At 41.3% G+C, this 19,008-nt stretch overlaps 2 protein-coding genes across 2 annotated transcripts in view; both read left to right on the top strand.

Annotated features, from left to right (window-relative positions):
* Positions 1-12,061, top strand: part of dph6 (diphthamine biosynthesis 6) — a 90,245-nt gene extending 78,184 nt beyond the window's left edge. Inside the window, exon 15 of the mRNA XM_036954737.1 lies at positions 10,685-12,061. Coding sequence (XP_036810632.1) covers positions 10,685-10,803 — 119 coding nt within the window. The 3' untranslated portion in view covers positions 10,804-12,061. The remainder of the gene's footprint in view (positions 1-10,684) is intronic.
* A 1,404-nt stretch (positions 12,062-13,465) lies between these two features.
* LOC110497756 (zinc finger protein 770) lies at positions 13,466-18,035 on the top strand. Its single transcript, XM_021574101.2, has 2 exons — positions 13,466-13,796; positions 14,184-18,035. The coding sequence occupies exon 2, from the start codon at positions 14,247-14,249 to the stop codon at positions 17,739-17,741; it is 3,495 nt and encodes a 1,164-aa protein (XP_021429776.2). The 5' UTR covers positions 13,466-13,796; positions 14,184-14,246; the 3' UTR covers positions 17,742-18,035.
* The last annotated feature ends 973 nt before the right edge of the window (positions 18,036-19,008 follow it).

Below are 19,008 nucleotides of genomic sequence, written 5' to 3' on the forward strand. Positions count from 1 at the left end.
GCAAAGTTCAAGGGGGCCGAATACTTTCGCAAGGCACTGTATATATATATATATATATATACACACACACACACACAGTGGGGCAAAAAAGTATTTAGTCAGCCACCAATTGTGCAAGTTCTCCCACTTAAAAAGATGAGAGAGGCCTGTAATTTTCATCATAGGTACACTTCAACTATGACAGACAAAATGAAAAAAAAAATCCAGAAAATCACATTGTAGGATTTTTAATGAATTTATTTGCAAATTATGGTGGAAAATAAGTATTTGGTCACCAACAAGCAAGCAAGATTTCTGTCTCTCACAGACTTCTTCTTTAAGAGGCTCCTCTGTCCTCCACTCGTTACCTGTATTAATGGCACCTGTTTGAACTTGTTATCAGTATAAAAGACACCTGTCCACAACCTCAAACAGTCACAATCCCAACTCCACTATGGCCAAGACCAAAGAGCTGTCAAAGGTCACCAGAAACAAAATTGTAGACCTGCACCAGGCTGGGGAGACTGAATCTGGAATAGGTAAGCAGCTTGGTTTGAAGAAATCAACTGGGGGAGCAATTATTAGGAAATGGAAGACATACAAGACCACTGATAATCTCCCTCGATCTGGGGCTCCACGCAAGATCTCACCCCGTGGGGTCAAAATGATCACAAGAACGGTGAGCAAAAATCCCAGAACCACACGGGGGGACCTAGTGAATGACCTGCAGAGAGCTGGGACCAAAGTAACAAAGCCTACCATCAGTAACACACTACGCCGCCAGGGACTCAAATCCTGCAGTGCCAGACGTGTCCCCCTGCTTAAGCCAGTACACGTCCAGGCCCGTCTGAAGTTTGCTAGAGAGCATTTGGATGATCCAGAAGAAGATTGGGAGAATGTCATATGGTCAGATGAAACCAAAATATAACTTTTTGATAAAAACTCAACTCGTCGTGTTTGGAGGACAAAGAATGCTGAGTTGCATCGAAAGAACACCATACCTACTGTGAAGCATGGGGGTGGAAACATCATGTTTTGGGGCTGTTTTTCTGCAAAAGGACCAGGACGACTGATCCGTGTAAAGGAGAGAATGAATGGGGCCATGTATCGTGAGATTTTGAGTGAAAACCTCCTTCCATCAGCAAGGGCATTGAAGACGAAACGTGGCTGGGTCTTTCAGCATGACAATGATCCCAAACACACCGCCCGGGCAACGAAGGAGTGGCTTCGTAAGAAGCATTTCAAGGTCCTGGAGTGGCCTAGCCAGTCTCCAGATCTCAACCCCATAGAAAATCTTTGGAGGGAGTTGAAAGTCCATGTTGCCCAGCAACAGCCCCAAAACATCACTGCTCTAGAGGAGATCTGCATGGAGGAATGGGCCAAAATACCAGCAACAGTGTGTGAAAACCTTGTGAAGACTTACAGAAAACGTTTGACCTCTGTCATTGCCAACAAAGGGTATATAACAAAGTATTGAGATAAACTTTTGTTATTGACCAAATACTTATTTTCCACCATAATTTGCAAATACATTCATTAAAAATCCTACAATGTGATTTTCTGGATTTTCTTTCTCATTTTGTCTGTCATAGTTGATGTGTACCTATGATGAAAATTACTGGCCTCTCTCAACTTTTTAAGTGGGAGAACTTGCACAATTGGTGGCTGACTAAATACTTGTTTTGCCCCACTGTGTGTGTGTGTGTATATATGTGTATATATACACACACACACACACACACACACACACACACACACACACACACACATGTTTGGGGTCACTTAGAAATGTCCTTGTTTTCCACGAAAACATATATATATATATGACAAAATGACACACCGGAAATGGCCACTGGGCTGGATGGCACTGCTGTAAGCAGTGTAGATAGACTAGAGCACCTCGGTTTAGCGGGATGTCTTCCTTCCCCATAGAGAGGAGCCTGGCTGCACCCGCTGTGCTTGGCCTCTCGGCCACATTGTTCACTCACCTCGGCCTAAATGAACAATTTTCATGAGCCAATGCCTGCTAATTATGTTCTCGTTTAGCGGTTAATTTGAACCAGTTTGGAAGGCAGTGTAGCACAACTAAAACCATGGACGCAGCTCTGGGCTCTCTCTCCCCTGCTTAAAAGCCCCATAAGCCCAGCAGGCATTGGCAATTTCACACAAAATGCCCCTCTTTCTATCCTGTTCTCTCTCTCGCTGTGCCTGACCACAACAGTACTCTAATCTCCCTGCTACCCAGTCATGTATATATTTACGTATTGATTGATTAAAATGAAAAACAAAAAGGTAATGATAATGCTAAATATTGTTGGTATTAATGATGGGCAAACGATGCTTTTCAAAATGTGGAGATTTAACAGGCGCATGCAGACCGGATTTTTTACCCCCTGTGTTGGATGTGAAGCAGAATAATGGCTGGTTCCCTTGGGTAGATGGTTTAGTTCCATCCCATTGCTAATGTGATTGCTTTTAGGATCCTGCTTAATGGCCTCTGTCCCCTGCACCTCGCAACCAGGGTTCTTTCAGCAGCACACATACTACACACATGTAGTGTGTACACACATGGACGGATGGTCACTCCATTTTCACCTTCACCCCTCGCCTTGGTCCCAGGCACACAAAGGCAAAGTCTGCCTCAAAGCTCAAAGACTAAAAAGGCCTTGTTTCAGAGGTGTGATGAAGGCTTTGTCTCTTCTCCCCTAATGTTACCATTACTCTCTGTGATCTCCCTGCCTCTCTCTGTTGTCTCCACTTGATCTCCAGAGGGTCCTACATCCCAGGGTGAAGCCTCACGCTCAGATAACAACCATATTTAGCCTTTTCATAAAATAGGAAAAAGGCTGTGTGTTCAGTGGGGGCATTTTAAGCCGTCGCACATATTCACTAATTAGCCTGTACGGGTTCTTTGTGTGTGTGTTTGGCGTGCTGCGTTCTGCTCTAATGAAAGACAATGAGGCTTATTAAATGGCACTGAACAGTGCTGGTAACCTTTCTGTCCTGATTTCTCTCCACAAGTTCATCATGGTGACAGAACTTCTCTACTCTTACACTGAGGCTTGCTATTGAAACTGGCTATAGTTCACTATAGATGAGTCTCTATAGATTGTAACTTCATTGAATTAAATGTAAATTCAGTGTGAATGTAACCACAGATTGACAGTTAGTGACACAGGTTTTTGAAGCTTTGATATAGTCATTTAGCAGTTATTTTTAATCCTAAGTGACAAGAGAAAACCGAGTGATGGCCTCTACTTAAAAAATAGCGGGATCAGCTTTCTATAGGCAGGGCCTACTATATTTATTTCTCAACTTTCCTATTAAGCACATTGCTTATATTTACAACAGGAGTATAGCCTACCAGGCTGGCATGAAAATGAACCACAGGGAAAAGCATCCTCCATTAATTATATAAGTGCATAGGTCCATTCTAAATCAAAACACATTTCACACATATATTATTTAGTATATGTAAAGACAATATTAAATCAAGAATAGTCTGATGGGTAACAATATTAGCCTATCACTTGTGAATTACTATATTATCACTTGTGAATGATGCCCAGCATAAGAAACAATTACTTTTTTTTTTGCGATTTTTTCGAATCATAGTCGCACACCTCATGTAGCCTAGCCCATAGGCCTATATGTTTTAATAAGGTTTGTATCACACCTCATGAAGCCTAGCCCATAGGCCTATATGTTTTAATAAGGTTTGTATCACACCTCATGTAGCCTAGCCCATAGGCCTATATGTTTTAATAAGGTTTGTATCACACCTCATGTAGCCTAGCCCATAGGCCTATATGTTTTAATAAGGTTTGTATCACACCTCATGTAGCCTAGCCCATAGGCCTATATGTTTTAATAAGGTTTGTATCACACCTCATGTAGCCTAGCCCATAGGCCTATATGTTTTAATAAGGTTTGTATCACACCTCATGTAGCCTAGCCCATAGGCCTATATGTTTTAATAAGGTTTGTATCACACCTCATGAAGCCTAGCCCATAGGCCTATATGTTTTAATAAGGTTTGTATCACACCTCATGTAGCCTAGCACATAGGCCTATATGTTTTAATAAGGTTTGTATCACACCTCATGTAGCCTAGCACATAGGCCTATATGTTTTAATAAGGTTTGTATCACACCTCATGTAGCCTAGCCCATAGGCCTATATGTTTTAATAAGGTTTGTATCACACCTCATGTAGCCTAGCCCATAGGCCTATATGTTTTAATAAGGTTTGTATCACACCTCATGTAGCCTAGCCCATAGGCCTATATGTTTTAATAAGGTTTGTATCACACCTCATGTAGCCTAGCACATAGGCCTATATGTTTTAATAAGGTTTGTATCACACCTCATGTAGCCTAGCCCATAGGCCTATATGTTTTAATAAGGTTTGTATCACACCTCATGTAGCCTAGCCCATAGGCCTATATGTTTTAATAAGGTTTGTATCACACCTCATGAAGCCTAGCCCATAGGCCTATATGTTTTCATAAGGTTTGTATCACACCTCATGTAGCCTAGCCCATAGGCCTATATGTTTTAATAAGGTTTGTATCACACCTCATGAAGCCTAGCCCATAGGCCTATATGTTTTAATAAGGTTTGTATCACACCTCATGTAGCCTAGCCCATAGGCCTATATGTTTTAATAAGGTTTGTATCACACCTCATGTAGCCTAGCCCATAGGCCTATATGTTTTAATAAGGTTTGTATCACACCTCATGTAGCCTAGCACATAGGCCTATATGTTTTAATAAGGTTTGTATCACACCTCATGTAGCCTAGCCCATAGGCCTATATGTTTTAATAAGGTTTGTATCACACCTCATGTAGCCTAGCCCATAGGCCTATATGTTTTAATAAGGTTTGTATCACACCTTATGAAGCCTAGCCCATAGGCCTATATGTTTTCATAAGGTTTGTATCACACCTCATGTAGCCTAGCCCATAGGCCTATATGTTTTAATAAGGTTTGTATCACACCTCATGAAGCCTAGCCCATAGGCCTATATGTTTTAATAAGGTTTGTATCACACCTCATGTAGCCTAGCCCATAGGCCTATATGTTTTAATAAGGTTTGTATCACACCTCATGTAGCCTAGCCCATAGGCCTATATGTTTTAATAAGGTTTGTATCACACCTCATGTAGCCTAGCCCATAGGCCTATATGTTTTAATAAGGTTTGTATCACACCTCATGTAGCCTAGCCCATAGGCCTATATGTTTTAATAAGGTTTGTATCACACCTCATGTAGCCTAGCCCATAGGCCTATATGTTTTAATAAGGTTTGTATCACACCTCATGAAGCCTAGCCCATAGGCCTATATGTTTTAATAAGGTTTGTATCACACCTCATGTAGCCTAGCACATAGGCCTATATGTTTTAATAAGGTTTGTATCACACCTCATGTAGCCTAGCACATAGGCCTATATGTTTTAATAAGGTTTGTATCACACCTCATGTAGCCTAGCCCATAGGCCTATATGTTTTAATAAGGTTTGTATCACACCTCATGTAGCCTAGCCCATAGGCCTATATGTTTTAATAAGGTTTGTATCACACCTCATGTAGCCTAGCCCATAGGCCTATATGTTTTAATAAGGTTTGTATCACACCTCATGTAGCCTAGCCCATAGGCCTATATGTTTTAATAAGGTTTGTATCACACCTCATGTAGCCTAGCACATAGGCCTATATGTTTTAATAAGGTTTGTATCACACCTCATGTAGCCTAGCCCATAGGCCTATATGTTTTAATAAGGTTTGTATCACACCTCATGTAGCCTAGCCCATAGGCCTATATGTTTTAATAAGGTTTGTATCACACCTTATGAAGCCTAGCCCATAGGCCTATATGTTTTCATAAGGTTTGTATCACACCTCATGTAGCCTAGCCCATAGGCCTATATGTTTTAATAAGGTTTGTATCACACCTCATGAAGCCTAGCCCATAGGCCTATATGTTTTAATAAGGTTTGTATCACACCTCATGTAGCCTAGCCCATAGGCCTATATGTTTTAATAAGGTTTGTATCACACCTCATGTAGCCTAGCCCATAGGCCTATATGTTTTAATAAGGTTTGTATCACACCTCATGTAGCCTAGCCCATAGGCCTATATGTTTTAATAAGGTTTGTATCACACCTCATGTAGCCTAGCACATAGGCCTATATGTTTTAATAAGGTTTGTATCACACCTCATGTAGCCTAGCCCATAGGCCTATATGTTTTAATAAGGTTTGTATCACACCTCATGTAGCCTAGCCCATAGGCCTATATGTTTTAATAAGGTTTGTATCACACCTCATGTAGCCTAGCCCATAGGCCTATATGTTTTAATAAGGTTTGTATCACACCTCATGTAGCCTAGCCCATAGGCCTATATGTTTTAATAAGGTTTGTATCACACCTCATGTAGCCTAGCCCATAGGCCTATATGTTTTAATAAGGTTTGTATCACACCTCATGTAGCCTAGCACATAGGCCTATATGTTTTAATAAGGTTTGTATCACACCTCATGTAGCCTAGCCCATAGGCCTATATGTTTTAATAAGGTTTGTATCACACCTCATGTAGCCTAGCACATAGGCCTATATGTTTTAATAAGGTTTGTATCACACCTCATGTAGCCTAGCCCATAGGCCTATATGTTTTAATAAGGTTTGTATCACACCTCATGTAGCCTAGCCCATAGGCCTATATGTTTTAATAAGGTTTGTATCACATCTCATGTAGCCTAGCCCATAGGCCTATATGTTTTAATAAGGTTTGTATCACACCTCATGTAGCCTAGCACATAGGCCTATATGTTTTAATAAGGTTTGTATCACACCTCATGTAGCCTAGCCCATAGGCCTATATGTTTTAATAAGGTTTGTATCACACCTCATGAAGCCTAGCCCATAGGCCTATATGTTTTAATAAGGTTTGTATCACACCTCATGTAGCCTAGCCCATAGGCCTATATGTTTTAATAAGGTTTGTATCACACCTCATGAAGCCTAGCCCATAGGCCTATATGTTTTAATAAGGTTTGTATCACACCTCATGTAGCCTAGCACATAGGCCTATATGTTTTAATAAGGTTTGTATCACACCTCATGTAGCCTAGCCCATAGGCCTATATGTTTTAATAAGGTTTGTATCACACCTCATGTAGCCTAGCCCATAGGCCTATATGTTTTAATAAGGTTTGTATCACACCTCATGAAGCCTAGCCCATAGGCCTATATGTTTTAATAAGGTTTGTATCACACCTCATGTAGCCTAGCACATAGGCCTATATGTTTTAATAAGGTTTGTATCACACCTCATGTAGCCTAGCCCATAGGCCTATATGTTTTAATAAGGTTTGTATCACACCTCATGTAGCCTAGCCCATAGGCCTATATGTTTTAATAAGGTTTGTATCACATCTCATGTAGCCTAGCCCATAGGCCTATATGTTTTAATAAGGTTTGTATCACACCTCATGTAGCCTAGCACATAGGCCTATATGTTTTAATAAGGTTTGTATCACACCTCATGTAGCCTAGCCCATAGGCCTATATGTTTTAATAAGGTTTGTATCACACCTCATGAAGCCTAGCCCATAGGCCTATATGTTTTAATAAGGTTTGTATCACACCTCATGTAGCCTAGCCCATAGGCCTATATGTTTTAATAAGGTTTGTATCACACCTCATGAAGCCTAGCCCATAGGCCTATATGTTTTAATAAGGTTTGTATCACACCTCATGAAGCCTAGCCCATAGGCCTATATGTTTTAATAAGGTTTGTATCACACCTCATGTAGCCTAGCCCATAGGCCTATATGTTTTAATAAGGTTTGTATCACACCTCATGTAGCCTAGCCCATAGGCCTATATGTTTTAATAAGGTTTGTATCACACCTCATGTAGCCTAGCCCATAGGCCTATATGTTTTAATAAGGTTTGTATCACACCTCATGTAGCCTAGCCCATAGGCCTATATGTTTTAATAAGGTTTGTATCACACCTCATGTAGCCTAGCCCATAGGCCTATATGTTTTAATAAGGTTTGTATCACACCTCATGTAGCCTAGTCCATAGGCCTATATGTTTTAATAAGGTTTGTATCACACCTCATGAAGCCTAGCCCATAGGCCTATATGTTTTAATAAGGTTTGTATCACACCTCATGTAGCCTAGCCCATAGGCCTATATGTTTTAATAAGGTTTGTATCACACCTCATGTAGCCTAGCCCATAGGCCTATATGTTTTAATAAGGTTTGTATCAAATAACTTCTTAAAATGAAGCACATGAATACCCTTTACAAGGGGTGTAGATCCTAACTGGAATACATAAGCAGCACGTGAGTTTCAAGTTTGGGGTAGATAATTTTCAACATAAATGTTCCTTTTATAATAAAAGCATTACATGGATAATTGCATGGAACATTTGCATCTACTACCATGTGTACATTGCTGAGCTTATAATGTGAGTGATGCCTAATATTTTGTCAACATTTTACGTTCTAATCTGTTGCGTCGGCCACATTGCGTAAAAAAATGTTTTTATGCTAGTGGTTGTATAATTTGGGATCTATCGCATCCCACACATTTATTTCTCACACAGAATAGAATAGGTCAACCTTTGTACTAAAGGGAATAGTAGATTGACATAGGCTAGTGATTTTGCTGTTCGTTAGGCCTACTCATATTGTTGGCTGACAAAGTAAATGTGGACAGATCTTCCATATGCACCTTGGAATTGGATAAGGATGCGCACAGTTGCGTCCCCGATGTGTCTGTCTTCACTTGTAGCCTGTAAGAAAGCACTCAGGGAGAAGCATACAACGGCCACTGGCCGCAAAAGGCTTGGATTCTTTAGGGTGAATTACGGCCACACAAAGGGGATGCCGCCATGAAATTCTAGGCATTTTCAAGTGATTGTGAAATTGTAAATGAGTGACTGATGTAGTGTGTACAGCCTTCGCCAAAAAACAAAGCAGAGCTCATGCCTTTCAATAAACCTTTTTCAAATCATCATTAGTCGCATCATGCAGCCTTACAATGTATTAAAAATAAAAAAATATAGCCCAACATTTGTAGAACAACTAAAGTTAAATTAATAACTCTATTTTAAGCATATAGCAATACCTATTTCTTTGTTAAGCGCTCAACACAGAATAGCCACATGTGCGCACTCCCTCAAATAATTTGGAGAGAATATCCTTTCTATTTTATTAAGCTTTGTTCAATTGTATTATTCATGCTATAAAATAATGCCACGGAATTCTAAGAAAATCTGCTATATGAACTTGTGTAGTCCACAGCCATTTGGCATAGCCAGATCAGGACCTAACATAAGGACCTAACATAAGGACAACTCAGAATATGCTATTCTGTTCTTATGATATATACTACATTTTCATTATATCATGTTTCTTTAGATCAGTCTAAAATAAATAATGGATTTATTGTGATAGTGTAGGCTATATTACATGGATTTATTAGACTTTTTAAAATGTAGATGTTCCAAAGGTCTGCATCAGTGGCTTGTAGGCTATGCGTGGAAGCCAGGAGAGGCTAAATGTGTTTATGTTAATTAACGGTCAATTACCGTGGGGCCGACAGTTATTTGCTTGACAATTACTGGCTGACGAAATGTTGTGGCCGCCACAGCCCTACCCATGACTCTGATGTCCCAAGGACCATACAACAACCATCTGAGCCAATGGTTCCAACCAACTGATATCTAGATACACTTAGCTACCACATCCCAACAACATATCACATCCCAGTGACCACACTATGACACACTCAACACACTGTTAGACCTACGGAACTAACAAGCCCATGAAAGCCATCCATTCGAGGCCAGGGGAACACTTGTGACTATTAGGGGCTGAGGAGCAGGAGAGGCCATGGCGGCCACATCATCCCAGTGGGCCACTGCTAAATGGACAGGCTGTCAACAAGGAGACAGCCAAAGACACTCTCACATGTCCACTGCCTGTCTGTCTGTAGACACACACCAACACACTAACCCTCTCGAACAATCTCTCAGCTCCGCTCAAGCTGAGAGCCAACCGTCCCAACACAGCTTCCTTACATCCCAACACGACAGGGGGTGCAGGATCTATTCCACTAGATCCCCCCACAACAAGCTGCTGCTCATTTGTTCATTGGTTTAAGTGTGTGTTGGGGAGGTAGGTTAGGGGTTTGGGATGTAGGGGTGTGTGTGTGTGTGTGTGTGCGCGCACTTGTGTGTGAGTGTGTGTTAGAATGCCTGTGTGTGTATTCTGTGTGTCTTGGGCAGGGGGTGTGTGGGTTCAGTAGCTTACAGTCCAGCCCTTGCTGACCATATGTCTGCACTGCAGGGAGTTGAATGGGGGGCTATACAATCTGCCGGGGATTTGAGAATGTCAATATTCTGTGAATGGGCCTGTGTTCCCTGGTTGAAGGGTTAAGTGCAGCCTCGGTCCCGGGGCAGCCCCACTGGGACGGACATCTTAGGGCCTCGTGCCTGATCCTAAGATCCTGAGGTACAAGCAGATTTACAGCTTTTCAATGGGGAAGTCAGATGATATTAACAACTTTTTTCTCTCTTCACATCTCTCTTTCCCTCCTCCTACTCCCCCGCCTTTCTCTCCCTCCCTTACCACCCCCCCCCCCTCTCTCACCCCCTACTTCCCCGCCTCTATCTCTCTCCCAGGACTTGAGGAATGTTTGAGGACCACTCTAGGCCAGGCCAGCCCATCTGTGGCCTTTGCTCCAGTCCTAGACTTGCCTGACTTTGCTGTCCTCCACCTGTCCTGCTGGCTCAGTCTGTAGAGAGTGAGACCTATCTGGACAAGAGAAACCACTCTCCCCCATCCACTGCACAGAACTACAACTCTAGAAGAATGCTAAAGGAGGAACCATGATCCACCCAGAGAGGGACTTGAATGTTCCTAGAGACCACTTATATTACAGACTTCATTTGGACACACACCAACCCTTTGCTTGATGGCCTTACTATTTGTTATTGACGTGCATGTTTCTGTACATATATGTATAATTGCGTACATATGAGTATTAGAGGCTTACTTAAGACACTAGGCTAGTAATCCACTGTATCCTTCAAACAAGGCTTCCAACAGCTGTCACTCTGAAACAGAGAGCATTTATGAGACAGATCTAATGTACAGTACAGTACAGGACAGTACAGCCCAAATGCCACAGCACCAGAGAGCTGCAGTCAGTGTATCCCAGACCACGAGCTAATAGCTACTATATATCCCTGCATCTTCCACTGTTATCAATAGATTCACACTTAGCAAGCTAACACCCCTAATAAAATCCTAGGTTGTAGAAAAGCTATACATTGATTTGTTTTTAGGGTGTTATGCATTGTTTGTGTCTGCCTGGTGTTTGGCACGGCCAGAGACTGGTTATTACAATAAGCAATCAGAACCAAGCACCTGGAAAGATTAAGCCTCTTTATGTTGCCCATTGATTCTAACACAGTGTGGTTTATAGGAGAGGGTCGTTCCTCTAGCCTACACACAGCTGCAGGGCTGGAGTCCACACAAAGAGAGCGGAAGAGTGTGTGTGGGTATGCACTATATATAGTGTGTGTGTTTGTGCGTGCGTGCGGGGTGTGAAGAAAACAACACCATTAACTATTGCTCCTGGAACATTTATTTTCTCAAACATTATGAACCGTATTGATGAGCTCAATTGGAATGCATCTTTACTCAGGCTCTATCCTCTCCATTGTGCTGGTGATGGAGGGAGCAGAGTGGGCTATTGATCTCAACCATCTATCTGTTGTTTTCATTGCTCTTATCAAAAATTTAACAATAGAGGCAACCAACAGTGCCTGAAGATTTTATTGAAGGTTAAAAAAAAAACAGACAAGCAATTATCTATGAGGCTGAGCAAAATAACGCATAATACATGTTAAGATTCACCATGTAGGTTTAGTCTACCTAAAGGAAACGCAAGGGCACATATGGAATATACCTTGAGAGGGAAAATCATGTATAAAACAGCAGCACCGCTCAATTTAACAATGTGTATAAGTTCCTTATTAAAATGCTGAACACATGTTGGAAGTTTACTCTCCTCTTTTTCTTTGTAGAACTGTGAGTCCAAAGCATTCCTTTGCCTTATTGAAATACCAAGCAGTTCTCTGGGTAGACACCCCAAGGTAGGAATCTTGTGGTTGGTACAATCCTACATCCTGTTTTACACACTCTTTCATCTGAATGTGGTAGGCCTACAGGGATAATGTCAGCGTTTTAGAATGAGTCAACAATGGCCCAGCCATAACATTTGGTGCCAAACACAGACAGACAACCACTTGTCGATCACCACAGAAAGCGATTATTTCCCAGACATGCAGACAGACACAAGCAGAGACATCAAGCATGTTGTCACACCCCTGGACATGGGCTTGCACATACAGTGAGGCTACTGTACAGACTGTGTTGTCTGTCTAGACTAACTGCTCAATGTTATCACCTCTGCCCTCTCAAAAAATGAATAAAGACAGGGTGACATTTTTATTTTTCCTTGTATTCTTTCTTTGTGTGTTAAAAAAAATCTACATCGTCTACTTAAGAAACTGGCAGCCAGCTCACACACAAGCTACTAGTTGTCGTGGCTAACATTGTCCTTTGTGTGCAGTGTACCAGCCTGCGGCCCATGTCATTGTGGCCAGGCACATGGACTTTGACTGTGTCGCAGCTCCCTTCCCCCTGGCAGTTGTCTACAGTGGGGGAGAGCTTGTCAGGATATCTCTGGGGCTTCAGACACTGGCCACAAATCCACAGTGATTTATATGATTATCATGTTTTGAATCTTTTTAAAAGTGTTCTTATTTGTGTTTCTTGATTCACAATTGTGAATACCAGCAACCATCATGAGACATGTATCACTGACATGTACTCCTTCACACAGCTTGATGATGAAGCAGTTTATTGAGTGGTGTGTGCATCCCTCTTGTGGCTGATTTTATGAACTGCAGCCAAATAAGCGGCTCAGTTGAGTTTCCTGGAGGCCTACAGTTTGTTTGTCTATTTATTTGTGTATTTTTGCATCTCTAAGTATTTAGTCAAGAACCTAATCCAAGGGTGACTGAGCTCAGGCAGTAAACAGTAAGCTTCCAGACATCTTCAAAACTAGAAAGCCACTCGGTTAATTGGTTAATCTTGAATTAAACTACAAGATGTGGGACATCGAAGTAGAGGCTGAGGTAAACATATACTTCTATAGTTGGATTTCCAATACCTTTTCCCCTTTTTTGACTATTTTTTATTATCTCTGACTGATTGTAGACAGGTGTGTCTATGACTGATCGTGCCAGTATACAGTGTCTAGGTCAGTTCAATGAGTCCGGGGCAGATTTGGATTGTGGATAGAATCTTAATCTGCAGTAAAAAATAAATCTAGAGATGAGGCTGTGTAATTAGTTTGTGTCTCCATTGGTGTGCTAAACCATCCACAATCCTATTACAAATAACTCGTTCAAAGTGTTGTAGTGGATTTCTGCGAAGTTTTTGGTTTGTTATTATCACCTCGGATAGTTAAATAAAGGTTAAATAAAATAAACGTTATAGATACTGCCACTAAAGTAGACGTTCTAGCAGAAGTGACGGTAGTGTGGGAACCTAAAATAAGTCTTGCTGTTTCCGTCCGAGCATTATTGAGAGACGGACACAGTTAATTTTGAACGCTGTTGTCGCTTAACCTCAATTTATCGTCGTTTTCTGGATCACAAAGCATAAATGTTTCTTGTGTTTCTCATTCTGGAGAACAACAGTCAGCCGGACTCGTGCTTGGTGAGTCTTTTATGCATTTATCGTGGTGTAACTGGTAGGCTAAATGAAACATTAGTTAAGGTTAGCTAACTATCATCTTTAGTGTGTCATTCTGGCTTAAATCAAGCTTTCCTTAATATGTTACTACATCTCAAGTTAGGCCTATTTTATGTTAAATAGGAGTTTTAATGATCGGCTGACATATTTTATTACAAGAGCATGATGAAAGCTGTGAATAATTAATGGATTTGCATTCCCGGGTGGCCAAGTTTTTTTTGATGTTGTTCGGTTGGAGAATGCAGTTGTTTTTGAGATTGATTCAATATATTCTGTATTATTGAATAGCCTATTCTATGCGTATACACCCATAAAAACATTGTATTTAAACTGTGTTTATGTTTTTCCTAGATTGTTCAATGAAGGAGAATCATAAAGCATTTGTGGAACATCATAGAAACGAAGAAGGCAACAATGCATCAGTGCTCCGTTTGTCAGAAGGGTTTCCCGAGTGGCTCTAAACTCCAGAGACACTATCTCATACACACAGGCCAGAAGCCATTTATCTGTTTGGTTTGTGGAAAAGCCTTTAGACAATCTGTACATTTAAAGAAGCACTCTGAGACTCACACAGGGAATTACCGCAATTGGAGTCCACCCACAGAGAGTTTGCTACATCCCATATCAGTACCTACAAACCTTGATCCATCTCTTAGGAAATCAGGACATTATTTGACTACCGATACCCCACTGTTGCCTACAGTGTCTTTTCAAAGAGATGGGCCCATGCAGAGGACATTACTAGAGTACACTACAGCCACAGAGATCGAACCGCAACCTGAACTAATCCCACCTGCTGATAATGGTTGCTTTATCAGCCAACAAAGCACTCTGCCAAGTGGAAATGGCTTCACAAATGTAATAGTGCAAGATAACATGATCGGCTCTGATGGAATGGAGAACGGTGCGTGGCACACAGACAATGTCCACACATGTACAGTCTGCCTAATGTGTTTTAGTTCGTCTCACCAGCTTCAGAGACACTTACCAATTCACAGTCATCCAAAACCATTTGAGTGTAGCGTTTGTGGGAAGGCCTTCAGACTAAGGGTGCATTTGAAAATGCACTCTCAAATACATGAATGTAAACCTACTGGGTTTCAGACTATCCCCATGCTAGGGTCTCAGCAGAGCTCTTCCAGAGGTAGAATGAGGGTGAACCACGAATGTCCAACTTGTTCAAAAACGTTCTGTTCTCCATCCAAACTAAAGCGTCATTTTCTTACGCACACTGGCCAGAAGCCCTTTTCCTGTGAGGACTGCGGGAAAACATTCAGGCAGGTGTCACACCTGAAAACCCACCTATATGCCTCACATAATATATCAAAGTTCCAAAGTGGGCGTACCAAACAAAAACAAATAGATGCTAGAAACATTAATAAAGGGATGGAGCTACAGTGTGAAATAAGTGTCAGTGCTCCACAGCACCTGGACAAGTTGGAAACAAAGTCTCCTCTTCCTGTCAAAGTGGAGCTGAATACCAGTGGTACCAGTCACTTTCAGTGTAGCATTTGCTTGAAGACATTCAGCAGTTCAATTAGACGCAGGCAGCATTACATGATGCATAAAGAAGTAAGACCTTTTCAGTGCCGTGTCTGTGGCAGAGCCTTCCATCTTTCAACCCATTTAAAGAGGCACCAATTCAGCCATAAGACCTTAGATGAATCTCAGAACACAAGTCAGGTGGATGATCACAGGGATGCTGTGTCAAAGACAGAACATGCATACCAGAATTCAGACAAAGGGATGACTACTCCAGAGACTAATGATTCGAAAGTATTTGAGCTTGATATTATTGTTAAACCAGAGCACTGGAAGCTGAATTTCAAAGTTGATAAAGACTTTCCAGTTTCCACTCTGCAGGACTTAACTGCAACGTCTTACCTGGAGACACCGGTATCTGGTCAAACCAACAGCCAATGTAAGAAGATCAGACAGAAAACAAAGAATCAGCCACTGAACCATCAATGTCTCGCATGCCTTAAAAGTTTCCCATCTCCATCCAAACTGCAGAGGCATATGTTGACCCATACTGGTCAGAGACCGTTTGGGTGCTACACATGTGGGAAGAAGTTTCGCCAGCCAACACATTTAAGGATCCACTCCCGCACTCATCTGTGGTCCAGAAATGGCAAGCAAAGATATGCTCAGCGTTCTAGACCTCCATCACGTCGAATGACTGAATACAGAGGGTATCCAGTGGGTGTCCAATTTCAGGAAAAGCTTCCTGAAAAGCTCAATTTTGATAGGAACTTTCACCTCAACTCCCCTACAGAGAGTCAGTCAGGTCAAGGCAGTACTTTTACATGTGGACACAATGAATGCAATAGTAAAGTGCAGTTTCAGTGTTCAACATCCTCTCTATCCAAGCTTCGGCTCCCTCTCCAAATGCCACCAGAAACAACACTGAATCAAAGTGGCCACTTACAATTGAAAAATCAGGCAAAACCTTCCGCAGGAAAAGTTCACAATGACCCTTTCCTGAGTATAGGTCCTGAATTGGCTTTAAAAGGTGCTGATGCCAACCCTGTGAGGAATACAAGCCATACCCAACACCAGTGTTTGCTATGTTTCAAATATTTCCCATGTGCCTCTAAACTACAGAGACACAACCTTGTACACACTGGCTTGAGACCTTTCCGATGCCTGGCATGTGGAAAAACGTTCAGACAGACCACACACCTGAAAGTCCACGAGGGAACTCACAAGTGGAGACCCTTCAGACCTGCCTCTCAACAGGGAAACCGAATGAAAGTAAGAAGGCAGCAACAACATCCGTACTCTAAAGTCTGTGCTCAAGTTCCCGTGGTGAGTTCTATGAGAACAACAGAGCTGTTACATTTGAATGGTGTGAATGACTGGAGACCATTCCAGGACAATTTTGAGGATACTTGTAATATTCAAGCAGAGGCACAACAGGACAACAACATAGTCAAGACTTCTAAACAATCCATACAAAACTATTTGCACAAGCGCAACAACTCCAGGCCTATAAACAAAGTGATCTGTGTTAAAAGAAAAGCACACCTGTGCACAATTTGCCAGAAGGGCTTTGACACTCCAAGCAAACTATCCAGACACTTTCTCATACACACTGGGATAAGACCATTCAAATGCAGTTTCTGCACTAAAACTTACAGACAGCCTTGCCACTTGAGAAGCCATGAACAACGAACACATGAGATTAAAACATGTAGTGACGTCAAGGAAAACAGCAGGTTTGGGGACCATGAAACTCTTGCCTCTGCTCAAGGAAAGACACTGAGAGACATGCCACAGTCCTACAAAGACAGTTCTGATAACTGCTCAGTCACTGATGAGGGTTTAGAACATTCTTCACAGACAAGAGACCCAGGCTTTGTGGCAAAACAAGACATACCAGATGATAGTATGGAATCTGGGAGTAGACAAAGTGAAGACTATTGGCGCACTGAGTGTCACAGTCACTTCTTGTCCCCATCTGAGCTTGCTACTCATCTAAATGTTCATGTCCAAAGCAATGAGATTTCAGGTCAGACCTCATTGCAACAGGATATGGGGGGACACATGGATGTTCAAACCAATCGAGTCATAGCAGATGCAGACAGCCATAATGTTATCCAAAATGACAGGCTTGATCATTACTGGTGTGAAACAATTCACGCGCCATTTCAGTGTGACACATGCATCACATCTTTTGAAACGGAAAGGGATCTTCAGGTCCATAAATGTGTCTCAAGAAATGTAATTGAGTTTACTGAGTCAAGCCCATATCAGTGTGCAATTTGCTTCAAGGATTTCAAGACTCCCTCCAAACTCCAGAGACATTATGTCACCCACACAGGAGAGAGGCCTTTCCTGTGTAAAGTGTGTGAGAAGACTTTCACACAAGCGTCTCATCTAAAAACACACCAACGCACACACAAATAAGACATGGCCTTAACAGATACATTTATATTTTAGTCTTTCAGCAGACACTTTTATCCAGAGCGATTTACAATAATGGGTGCATACATTTTTTAATTCATGTTTTTATTTACCTATATCTAATATGATTTATCTCTTTCTTTTCTCAGTTTAGTTTTGTATGCCTACAACACTGTTCAGAAAGATTACAATTACAATTTGATTGATTTTAATAAAATGTGCCTTTTAATTGTCATTTGTTGATTCCAGAGTTTAAAATAAAATTGTCATGTGAAGCCAAGGCATTTATGGTAAAAACAATTTGCGTGTTATTTATTGGTTAAGAGTTATTTTTTTAATCATCTGCATAATTGCCATTTATTTTGTTTTATTTAACCTTTATTTAACTAGGCAAGTCAGTTAAGAACAAATTCTTATCTCCAATGATGGCCTACCAAAAGGCCTGCGGTGACAGGGACTGGGATTAAAAAGAAAAATATAGGTCAAAACACACATCACGACAAGAGAGACAACACAACACTACATAAAGAGAGACCTAAGACAACAACATAGCATGGTAGCAACACAACATGACAGCAGCACAACATGGTAGCAGCACAAAACAGTGTACAAACATTATTGGGCACAGATAACAGCACAAAGGGCAAGAAGGTAGAGACAACAATACATCACACAAAGCAGCCACAACTGTCAGTAAGTGTCCATGATTGAGTCTTTGAATGAAGAGATTAAGATAAAACTGTCCAGTTTGAATGTTTGTTGCAGCTCGTTCCAGTTGCTAGCTGCAGCGAACTGAAAAGACAAGCGACCCAAGGATGTGTGTGCTTTGGGGACCTTTAACAGAATGTGACTGGCAGAACAGGTGTTGTGTGGAGGATGAGGGCTGCAGTAGATAACTCAGATGGGGGGGAGTGAGGCCTAAGAGGGTTTTATAAATTAGCATCAACCAGTGGGTCTTGCGACAGGTATACAGACATGACCAGTTTACAGAGGAGTATAGTGTGCAGTAATGTGTCCTATAAGAAGCATTGGTAGCAAATCTGATGGCCAAATGGTAAAACCATACTTAGCTGTTTTGATCAAAGTTTGTTTAGAAAAAAAATGTCTATACTATATAAATGTCTATCTCTGAGATTTTATATTGTCTGTTGAATTATGCAAAAAGGTACTTCATAGTTCATCCTAATAGCACATGAATGATTCAGGTAACCTATCTTCATAGACTACTATGTTCTCTCATATAGTCTAAAATATTGTTTAGCCATAATAA

This window comes from Oncorhynchus mykiss, chromosome 19 (genome assembly GCF_013265735.2).
Source record: "Oncorhynchus mykiss isolate Arlee chromosome 19, USDA_OmykA_1.1, whole genome shotgun sequence".
In the NCBI taxonomy this organism is placed as follows: Eukaryota; Metazoa; Chordata; class Actinopteri; order Salmoniformes; family Salmonidae; genus Oncorhynchus; species Oncorhynchus mykiss.

What these genes read in the sequence shown, in the direction of transcription:
- LOC110497756 (XM_021574101.2), top strand. Translation starts at nt 14,247, where the DNA reads ATGCATCAGTGCTCCGTTTGTCAGAAGGGTTTCCCGAGTGGCTCTAAA.